Source organism: Salvia splendens, chromosome 21, assembly GCF_004379255.2.
Source record: "Salvia splendens isolate huo1 chromosome 21, SspV2, whole genome shotgun sequence".
In the NCBI taxonomy this organism is placed as follows: domain Eukaryota; kingdom Viridiplantae; phylum Streptophyta; class Magnoliopsida; order Lamiales; family Lamiaceae; genus Salvia; species Salvia splendens.
Window position 1 is genome coordinate 18,928,999 of NC_056052.1, and position 11,543 is coordinate 18,940,541.

The 11,543-nt window shown below is 37.9% G+C and overlaps 2 protein-coding genes across 4 annotated transcripts; both read right to left on the minus strand.

Moving 5' to 3' along the window:
• Nucleotides 1–4,651, minus strand: LOC121785395 (putative BPI/LBP family protein At1g04970). Its single transcript, XM_042183810.1, has 6 exons — nt 4,095–4,651; nt 3,555–3,694; nt 2,227–2,578; nt 1,758–2,006; nt 1,147–1,272; nt 1–551 (listed from the first exon to the last, which is right to left on the minus strand). Exons 1-6 carry the CDS (start codon nt 4,500–4,502, stop codon nt 369–371), a joined length of 1,458 nt encoding a protein of 485 aa, XP_042039744.1. The 5' UTR covers nt 4,503–4,651; the 3' UTR covers nt 1–368.
• Nucleotides 4,652–6,710: 2,059 nt separating this feature from the next.
• Nucleotides 6,711–9,933, minus strand: LOC121785169 (syntaxin-51-like). 3 transcript variants are annotated; one of them, XM_042183546.1, is made up of 6 exons: nt 9,826–9,933; nt 9,031–9,251; nt 8,021–8,226; nt 7,839–7,939; nt 7,714–7,758; nt 6,711–7,029 (listed from the first exon to the last, which is right to left on the minus strand). In XM_042183546.1, exons 2-6 carry the CDS (start codon nt 9,246–9,248, stop codon nt 6,898–6,900), a joined length of 702 nt encoding a protein of 233 aa, XP_042039480.1. In that variant the 5' UTR covers nt 9,249–9,251; nt 9,826–9,933; the 3' UTR covers nt 6,711–6,897. The 3 variants fall into 3 exon arrangements, with proteins under 3 accessions (XP_042039480.1, XP_042039479.1, XP_042039478.1); XM_042183545.1 differs by having other exon boundaries at nt 9,691–9,831; XM_042183544.1 differs by lacking the exon at nt 9,826–9,933 and adding an exon at nt 9,600–9,816.
• Nucleotides 9,934–11,543: the final 1,610 nt, after the last annotated feature.

Consider the following 11,543-nt stretch of genomic DNA (forward strand, 5'->3'; position numbering starts at 1 on the left):
TTTATTCTAAACAAGGTAAACTGTAATTATTTCCATTTTGAACCAAATTGTTACATATATACATGGACAGCAGTATTGGACAACTTCAAAGAGTATTTGTGAGTGCTAATGTTACAGGAAATGGTTTCAACATGAAACCCCCCACCGAGCCGTAGGAGCAATTCTTTGAAAAGTAGCGCTACGTTGTGGTGGCTCAGCTTTCACAACTGTGAATCCCAAACGTATATACAGTGTCCCAGTCACGACTATAACAGAAAGTCGATGTGCACATTTTTATCAACAGAGTCTATGTGGGGGTCCTGGAAAACTTGCATCTGGGAGTTGATACAGTTTAAATGCACACAACAGATATCTTCACTTGACAGAAACTAAATGAGATTGTACTGTTTTGCAGGCGCAACATCACTGCATATCACAATCCAAGCATCTGTGCATAGAAGTTGGGCATATTGAAGCTCGTAACCATGGAAGGGTGGAATCTGATATCCGGTGGTGAGTTTTAAGTTGACATACGGCAACACCACAGTCCTCAGAGTGGCAGAAATTAGTGTCTGCACATGCACAGCATGTCACATGCTAAACATAAAAGACATGCATACAATAAAATTCACAAGAAATGAGCAATTAAATATATGACCTATGCAATTAAAATCAACTGCAAAAGCCAACATCAGGTAAATTATAAATGGCTTGTAGTTCCATTTTATACTTCATTCAAACTCATTGTCACCCCCAGACATTATTTATGTAGCCAAACCCCATCCACAACTCTACGAGTCATGTAAGTCTTAAGACTCTGCAACATCATTAATTTATAAAATGTTGAAGTACTCTAATTTATCATTCCAAAGAAAACACCCCCATGACTTTTAACATTCCTAGTCATTAATACACCTAAACCCCCCCTGTTTCTCTATTAAATTTTTATATAACTATATAATATTTTTGGTATTTTGATCTAAAATTGTCTTACAGCTTATGATTCTCCAGAAGTTTTGTATTATACTGATTATTAGTTTTTTCACCAAACTGTTTTTTCCAACTCTCCTAATACATTTTAAATGAGATCTCAATCAATGCAACGAGGTGTCAAACAATGATCTACCAGAAACTAATACATGGAATTCAGAAAGATGAAAGAGGTACCTGGATTAGAGACATGTGCAAGTCACCAATCTTACTCCAGTTGAGTGACATGGTGAATTCATTTAATTTTGCGACTCCAACTAAAGTGTTTCCCCAAATCTCTGGACTAACAGAAGCATCAATTATCTGCAGCATTACAAATTAATCACTATGAAATGTAGAAACTGTGAGGGTGAGACAGAGAACGTAGACTTTGAAAGGCTCAAACTGATGTAGAACGCTAGATGATCAATTTTCCTGATATAGGTATGCGGATGATTACCCAATGACAGTTATTAAACTATAAATAGTTCAATATAGATATTAAAGTTGATACTCAAACATAAAGGACTCATATACAAGTACTGCCCTTCAGTATGACTCATTAGGCATGCAGTCCATAATTATCTAGGTTCTAAGGGAATGCACCAAATGAGTTATTTTTAGACTTTGTTTCAGAATTTATGAACAAGCAAGTGCTCAAAATATTTAAGAAATCATGTATACTTATTTAATGTTTACATAATATAACTATATAAGATGAAGTACTAGCACAGTAGAACATGAAACAGAAAGTGAGTGGATTTCCTAGAGACCTATACATAGAATCTTAGTTGTCACACTGAGCTTACCACAGATATGCACACAACTGGTACAACTTGTCCCCCATCCAAAACGTTAATCACCACATCTAAGGGGATTTTTGCCTTAATCTGCCGCTTTTCAACTTCTATTGTTGGTGGAGAAGATACAGTGAGATTCAGATTCATGTCATCATTTGGATACCTCTTATACAACTGGGGAATGATGAACCTCCAACCAGCTGTGTTCAATAGAGATTGATCTGGTACTTTGTCGACAATCCAGTGCATCTTCCTTGCCTAAAATAAAGATAAAATCATATTAGACTATAAGACGAGATAATTCGGACCTGCAATTTCAGCAAGACACACACAATCAACGCTCAAATAGAACAGATACTCCAAAGTTGGCACTTGAAATCAGGGTTATCTTTATATAAATTGACTCTAGATTTGACCACAGAAGAAACTTTATTACTCCATCTCTTTCTGATACATTAACAAAAGAATTAAGACTCACCTCAAAGTAAACTGATGATGCTGACCTGAACACGTCTTCATGCAATGATATCTTGAGCATTTTATCTGCTTCCTTGCAGTAACCTGATTCTTGTGCTATTCTGTGATAGGGGCAGGAAAGTGTAGCTTCATCTTTGGCTGAGAATAACCCATCAATATCAAGGTCAAGCGACAATTCATTCAATGCTGGATCGCCAACAAGTGTAATATTCACTGCAGCAATGCTAGTTACTGATACTTCTTTAGGAAAAGATTGCAGTGCATTGTCAAGCTTCACTATTGCATCTTTTATTTTCTTTGGAATCGCATCTTCAACAGCAGAACTAATTTTATCCTCAAAAGCATCCACCAACCTGAGACAAAAGGTTAAATTGACTGTCAATTTTTTAGGGAAAAAAATATATATTGTACAACCGAAGGATTCAATGAAACAGTCAACAAACAGGCAGAAAAGACTTAGGCCAGAACGGGAACAAACAATCTCAAGGACTTTTACTCAAGGAAGTGCATCCCAATAGTACAAGAAAGAACAAAATGGTTCACAGGTGGTCCCAGGCAGGGGTAGTCTTGTGGAGGTCAAGATTGTCACTACACAGGCCTGCTTGAAAGGCCCAATTGTAATCATCACTATAACCATTATATTATTGTTGTTGCTATTTTGGTCATTTTCATCAAATATACATCTAAAAGATAATCGACCTGCTTAAATAAATTGAGTGAAACTTATCTCCAGTCCAGATGGCAAAAATGCACTTTTTTATCTACATCATAGACTGGTAGACCCTCTATCAGATACTCCCTCCATCCCACAAGAATATGCAATTTCTAACTTTGGAAAGTCTTTTCTCTCTAATGAGGTGGGACCCATTTTCAACTAACAATACTTTAATTACTTTTTCCCTCTACCTCTTTCTTACTTGATCAATTTTACATTAAAATTCATGCCGAATCCAAAGTGCATATTCTTTGGGGACGGAGGGAGTAATATTATGTAATGTAGCAAAAGGCCACCCGTGAATCTTGGAAGGTAATATAAGGCACCTAAATGAAGCTGAGGGTCTCAGTTTTTGGCGCATTGTATCCAAAGGGATACAATTAGTCACAAATTATTACAGGTAAGTTTAATGTCCCACAACCATGATCCAACAAAAATAATACTCAGATGGAATTTTTATCTTAGTCTCGGTAAAATTCAAAATTTATCACTACTGAGCAAACTAGATTTAGCAGATAATTTGAAGACTGGTTGGCAATCAAACAAATAGGTTGCCAGTCCTGAAAACCAGAAGAAGAAAAAAAGATAGAGTAGAGCACAATGGGGAAACACACCCTTGATAGAGCCACGATGCTCCCCCGTTTAATTTTATAGAGATACCATTCACATAACATCCACATTCCAAGAGCGTCACCTTCAGAGATCCTTCTACAGCCTCTAGACTGAGTGTAAGGCCAACTTCCATCCCTTCAACCTTCAAAGGAAGCATAAATTTATCAGTTAAACTTCGATTACATTTTGTCCAGCACAAACGTATGACTTAACAATGAAAAGTAAAAAATCTTTTGACCTTTTGGTCAAAGAGGCACGGGCTTTCTCTGATAAATGAAGTTGCCAAAAAAACTCATGACTGATGCAAAGATCAAGTTCAATCTAGCAAAAATATGCACTCTACCAGTATACAAACAAATAAATTTAGCATGTTAATATCATCGCCCAAAAATGTCTTCATCATCCATAAAGCTAAGGAAGAAGAGCTTAATTGTTCCAACCAGAAGAAGCAATAATTATCAATTCCTGGCTAAAATCTAAATATTAGCTACGGTACTAACAACTTCCACGCCATCACCGTCAAGAAAAAATGCTGAAAATACCTGAATGGTAGCATTACCCTTATCAGAGACCGAAACCGGAAGCCACCAACTACTGTACGAATACTGCCAATTCATGCTCAAATTGGCGGTGGCGCCGGAAACATCGATTACTATCCCGCTATCTCCGCTCTTGAGCGTTGACGACGTCACGTAGATCGTTTCGATCGTAATATCGGTAGCAGCCATTTGAACAGTACCTATAACAGGAATTTTTACGGACTTGACAATCTTGGGGAGATCGAGCGGGACGATTTCGAACTCCGCCTTCTCAATCAGCAATTCCTTTAGGAAATCAAGGCCTCTGTTGGATATTTCGGCGTTGATATGCCCTTGCTCGATGGAATGAACACAATTACATGAAAAAGTGAACAAAAGGAGCCATAGAAATGGGGGGATTAAGTCCGCCATGGAATTGATTGAGATAAGCACCGATGAATTTAGTGTTCCCAATCAAATTGGGTGGATAATTGCTGTCATTGCTTGATGATGAAGTCGGTGGATTGGGAATTGGGAGGAGTAGACGCAAGTAGCATATTCTTGGAATTGTTTTGATTGAAAATTGATGATTTGGCAATAATTTAGGTGGAGACCAAAATTATTTATTTTAACCAATTCGTTTATCTATCCGGTTAATTTTTTTTTTTGAATTTTATAGTATTACTCGTATTTAATGAATCGTACAGGTATAAGTTGTAAATAAATTAATTTATATAATTAAATGAGTTAGAGATAACTTTGTACAAATAAAAATGTTTGTATTTTTATGAGACAAGCAAAAATAAAAAAATATACATACAGTAAGAGTATTATATGCCCTCAAGTCATTGGATGATTACATTACATGTGCAATTATGCGTTTGAAATTTTTTGGTGGATACGTCCTCCTGCATATGGGTGGAGCTCGTACTTGTGTTTGGACCACATATCATGTGCTAATCATATCTCACGAGTTTTGCTCTATAAAAATAATTTTGAATAGTTCCAGATTAATTCAATTTTAAATGATCAAACTCTTCATAATTGTATTATTATTGTGCGATTCATTTAAACTATACAATATGAGATTTAATTTTGCCATAGAAATCAAAAATCAATGATCTTTTTTTATACTACTAGTAAACTTGTAGACTCATCGCATCTCATGCATATAAGTTGTTCGCCTTTCTTATTGGAAATGAGAGAAATGAATCTTGGTCATATTTACTTGGTGGTGGCCCATCTAATTGAATTGGGAACCAGGCGTTGGTGTGCAATGAACAGCCTGCAAAAAGTTTTTTTATTTTTTTTTAGATTTGATCATATGTGTACCAAATTCCCCTTCGGCGGAGTCCGATTAATCCCGCTCGATTGGGCTTGCAGATTAAGGCCAAAAGTCTCCCAACAGGTGACGGGATTTGAACCTGTAACCTCAAAGTCACACAGTTTCACGCTAATTATGAGAAGAGTGTTCTTTCAAAAATATACTCGTGAAAGAGAGAGTGAGAAGTGAGCACAAATGTGGGGGAAATTCAATAAATGAGGGATGAATTTCGAAACTTGACTCCAATTCTAGTCCTGTTTCCCAAAGCCATAAATAAAAACCACGTACTCCCTTCGTCATTGAAAAGTATGCACTAATTCCTTTTTAATTTGTCCTAGAAAAGTCTGAACATTCTAAATTTGGAAACTCTCTTCTCTCTAACGAGGTGAGACCCATTCTCCACTAACAATACTTAAAAAATACTTTATCTATCTATCTATCTCTTACATTACCAATTATATATTAAAATCCGTGCCGAAAACAAAATTCATACTCTTGGAGGATGGAGGGAGTGTCTCATTAGTTTTGAAATAGGGCAATTCTCATACGAATAATGCGGACCCTTGTCCTTTTCTAAGGCTCAGCAGAATTCAGACCAACATATTGAACAAATAGAAAAGCCCAGAAATAGGCATATTTCTAGACATTACTAACAAAGTGAACACGTCCTGTAGTAATATTTTTTATCATTACTAAATTTTGAAAATTTTATTAAGGTAGCAAGTATATTTTACTTCAGTATTAAGTCCGATCAGTGGTCCAAGTAATTGAACCATTAATCGGTGGCTTCATTATTAGTCTGATTTTTAAAATATTGATTAGTGAGTGCATTTGCAAATTCTAAGATACCCTCAGATGCTTCAACTAAACTTTAAGATCAGTTTCCACATTTATTTGTTAAATAAACATCCAAACCAGTCAGATTATAACTTAAGGGTGGTTATAATTAATGATAAAATGACCTCACAACACGAGTTCAAGATAATAAATCAATAATCAGTAAAAAAATATTGTGAAAGAATAGAATAATTGTGTAATCGAAACAAATAGAAACGTAAAGAGACACAAATTTACGTGGTTCACCAATGTTGTGTTGGCTAAGTCCACGGGCCCCGTTTGACTAGCGGTAAACTACTTATTCAAGGCATACTAACAAAAGAGAATTTGAACCCAAACTATGTTAATTCAGAACTACTATCATAGTAAGGAACCAAATTGCGAAGGATAATTTGAACACATGCCAAGAGTTATAATCTAAGGGAAAATTTACTCCAAAATCAACAAAAAGTTCATAAGCTGCAAATACAGGTTTTACATTTAGTGCAAAGCCTCAAAATCATAAAACCATATACTGATCAGCATTCAGCAATACAAGAACCATGTTCATCTCAGTTGATACATACATACATACAATGTTTTCCATTCGACATACAGTTAACAAACAAATCATAGATGTCTTTGAGAATCCAACCACACGAAATGGAGAATTTATCTTTCTCAAATTTACAAATATTTGATTAGCACATATATAACAGCAATCAAAACAACAATCCCTATAACTGATAGAAACAGACACATGCAGGAGCAGCCACCCTTAGTCCGTTTGTTTAATATAGCGAGCCTCTTCTGTACTCGCTGTTCAATTACCAATAAAGTAAACAGTGAGAAAAATTAAACCTCATTGTTTGCAGAATATAAGGAGAGGAAGACGAGATGAAAGAAGGCAAAGGTTTACGATTACATAGATGTTGAGATGCAAAATCAGAGATTTTCACTTCAACATGGTTTGAAAATACAGAAGTCTCTTGCTTCCAGATAAAGCTAATCCTTTCACAGGAGGGGAGTTTACTACGAAGGATAAGATAAATTAAAAATAGGCTAATTTACCAAGTATTTTTATGGATTGCTAAATTTGATATAGTTTGATCATTTTATCCTTCAACTACTAATCACTTAGTAGTTTGCATCATGACAATGCCATATTGATGAATCGTGACTGGATTTGGCATTGGGAAAATATCATCTAGAATCTCTGACAATATTACTTACTTTTAGCGATATTTTCTTGCAGTTATATTATTCTCCTATCAAAGTAGACGAGCTATGCCTTACTTCATTTTAAAGTGAGATGAAAGCACTATTTTCAATGCATGCGAATGATTTAATATTAAAGGTAGATTTACAACTTCTAACTTTAAACCGAGATGAAAGCATTATTGCAAATGCACTTTGTTATGTAAATGATTTTAGTATTAGAGGTAAATCGACAATGACCATAGAAATTACAGAGAAAAAATTATGGATGCATAAAATTTTCACCTGTAGTCTGGAGTCTGTAACCTCAACATGTTGATCGAGATCATCCTATAAATCAACAGATATGAACTTCATTATCAAAACACACTTCGATCACAATTTATGAAATCAAACAAAAGAAAACACACAATTAGTCTTGTATGCAGATCAAGTTCTTCATTCACTGCAAGTGCAATGTGTTTGGTGCTTATGACTGTCTCCTCCAATTTTTCAAGACCTTCATCTTGCTCTGCAGAGTCGGAAGAATATATGAATCAAAGTTAGAGGGGAAAAAATAAATGAACTCAAGATCATAGCTAGAGAAACTAGCCTCTCATGACTTGTCTCTGAAGACCAACAATCCCTTGGTTGTCAAGGCCACTTATCCTGCTCATAGCATCAGCAGGCTTTATCTCCGGGCCAAGTAAGCTGTCTCTATTAGCAAAGTTTGACATGTTCAACGAGGAAGCCATCTGAGTTACTTTTGATCTCAAATTGTTTACCATGTCACGTCGACGATTCATTTCTTTCTCTGTCCTGAATACAGAAGAAGCAGGATCAAGACTCGTGATGATAATACATTTAGGAGTAAAACAAGTAATGGCCCCATCCGCTTAACCCAAACACAGGGAGTTTTACAGTCCAAACACATAACATGGTGATAGAAAAAAATGTTAGACCTATTTAAACGAAATTAGAACTGAAGAATATATAACTTGGTTCACAATCACAGACCAGAAACAAAAGGAAAAAAAGAGAGGGAATTAAAAAAATATAAAGAAAATAACAATTGGAAGCTCACAAGACTGCTAGGCCAACTATGTCACGTAATTTCCCAGGTCATGATTAAAATTATGAGTGCTACTTTTGCAGTTCGGGTTCAGATGCAAAAGTGGCACAACAAAGATTAGCTGTAAATAATCCTTTAGGGCTTGTATTGTGAACTATTATTAATATTACTAGAGACTAAGCCAAAGTTGAAATAAAGGCAGGTAACCAAACCAGTGTAAATGCAAGTGAGATAGATGCAGATCACCATAGATGAAACTAATACTCCATCCATCCACGGAATATAGTTTCATTTTTTTTCTTTTGGTCTGTCCACCAAATTACTCGCATTCCTATTTTCTGAAACTTTCTCATCACTTTTTCTCTCTCTCTCCTACTTTACCCACATTTCCTCTTTCTCTCTCCTACTTTACCAATTACGCAGTAAACTTCGTGCCATCCACAAACGAAACTATTTTTCATGGATGGAGGGAGTACAAAATCACTACTCCTATCTAATTTGAGTCTGTCAATAAGTTTCAGATTTTTAGAAAGAGCAATTCAAAAACTTACAGAGATTGCTTTCCATGAAGCTTTTGCAGAAGAGACTGCAGACTATCCAATCTGGTTCCCAATATGGTAATTTTCCTCCGTATGGTCGATGCATGCCGCTGTGCTTCTGGCCCGGAAGGTGGCAATGAACTTCTTTCAGATATCATGTTAGTGATATCGTCAGCAAGTCTAACTGCTTCATTATACTCCCTTACCCATGCGTCATTAGAAGCTGCCATTTTCTGAAAAAAAAAAGAAAAAGAAAAAAGAAACACACTCACAACTGAGTCACCAACTCAATCTAAAGGTTAATCTCCATGAATGCAACAAATGACATCAATCGAATACTTTTTTACAAATTACAAGAGACACGTTCATACTCATGTAGGTAGTGATAATCCAACATTTTGCAATTTGAAAGTCAAAAACTTTATACAATTCACATTTCACATATGTAACACAGAGAATTACGTTGGCAAAGCTGAAAGCTTCCGAGATAAAAACAAAATGGACATAAATCAAAAATCGTGATAATATTGCATCTCTTGGATTGAATAAGAAAATTTCACTGCTACTAAATAATTATTCACCTGTTCCACCACCAGTAATTCTTAAACCTAGTCTTGATTAAGCGAAATAAAGAGGATGACTTGAATCGGGAAAAAAACATCAAACCGATACCTAGCTTATGCAAAAGTCGAAATCCTCAAAATAATTAATCATAAAACAGATCTCGAATTAACGCCAGTCCAGATAAATTTCATCGGGAACGCAGCTGAAACACGTGTAAGAGAATGAAAGAGATGATTGTTTCACCTTGGGGTTAGGATCGACTCTTTGAATTATTGAAGCCGAAAGAGATAAATTCTGACAGGAATTGCACGAAACCTATAAGCCATCCACAACGCTGTTCCTATATCGTTCCTATACTGTTCCTTAAACCACTATTTGAGGGCCCCACTGTACTTTTTTACTCCATTCCTTAACTAAGGAACGGAACCTGCAACCCTTCGTTCCTTAACCGTTCCTTAACCGTTCCTTAAATTACTATTCATTCAATTTCATTTTTTTTTATTTCCAACCCAATTCAATTTAAATAAACACACTTTAATAAAAAACAAACACACTTTATTAAAAAACACACAACATTAAAAAAAAATTCAACTTAAACTTAAAAAAAATACAAAAAAGCACACAATTAAAATCCTAAAAACATAAAAAACACAAAATAAAAAACACACAATTAAACGTGGGAAAATAAAAAAACTACTCCGCCGGCGAATCATCCTCCGGAGGCGGTCGAGGTTGAGGGGGAGTCGGAAGGCCAAGTTGTGATGCCATATACACAATTCCGTTCCACCAGGCCGTGAATTGGGCGTACGAGAAGCGGGAAGTGTCCTCCATTGTGGCGGTCATGTACGCCACCATAAGTGTGTCCGAGCCTCCCCGCGAGCTCGATCCCAAGGCCGACTGGCTTGATTCGCCTCGGCCCTTCCTCGCTCTAGCCGTCTTCGCCGCCTTCGTCCCTTGCGGCCGACGGCGCCCACGGCTGGATCCCCCGTATTCGTCGGGCATTGGATCCCCCGTACCCCAAACACCTGCGGTGTACCCTCGCTGGCCTCACCGGTGTCACCAGACGAGTAGCGGCCGCTCGCCGTGTGCTTCGTGCGCTTTGAGGTTGAGCCCGAGCTCGAGCGGACACCGCCGGCCCACCTTTCCTCGTCCTTGACGAGCTGCCAAATATCAACATATTTGAACTGTAGGCCGGTGTCCTGGTAGAAGACGCGCAAAGCCGCCCTCAGAATGTCGGCGCCCGAAGCTCAGCTTTGGTAGTTCGCCGCTTCGGCCGCGTAGATGCCGCAAAATTTTTTGACCTGTGCGTCGACTCGGCCAAAGTGAGCACGGAGCATTGTATATTTGCGCTTCCGGGCCCCTTTCGGCTTAGTCTGGTGGTAGACATCACGGACCTTTTCCCAGAAGCACTTGGCGGCTTGTTGGTTCCCGACGATGGGATCGTACGAGACGGTGAGCCAGGCGGTGTACACCGCCTTAGTTTCTTCGTTGTTGTACGGATGCCGGCCCAGTTCCTCCTCCTCCTCCTCGGGTGCCTCAGACGCAGCCCTAGAGCTTCCACCGCCTCGGCTTCCTCCCTGAGTGGGTTCTACGGGGATATCCTCCCGAATCTGGGACAAACCCTGAGAAAGCCGCGAGCCGGGTGGTCGAGCGTAGGCATCCACATCGAAAGTGGGTGGTTGGTACCCACCCGGCGTCGCCGACCCCTGGGTGCCCGGCGTCGACGACCCGGAACCACCTAGTGTGTTGTACATGGTCTCCCAATCGCCGAACGCGTTGAGATCCCACCCACCGGAGCCGCCACCGCCGTAATTCCCGTCGCCGGACATTTTGTGAAGGAGATTGAAATAGAAAATTGGAGAGGAATTGATGTTGGTTTAGGAAGAGTAGATGTGTAGTTGTGTGTGAAATGTAATAAATTAGGTGTATTTATAGAATAAGAAAATAAAAATTAAAAAAAT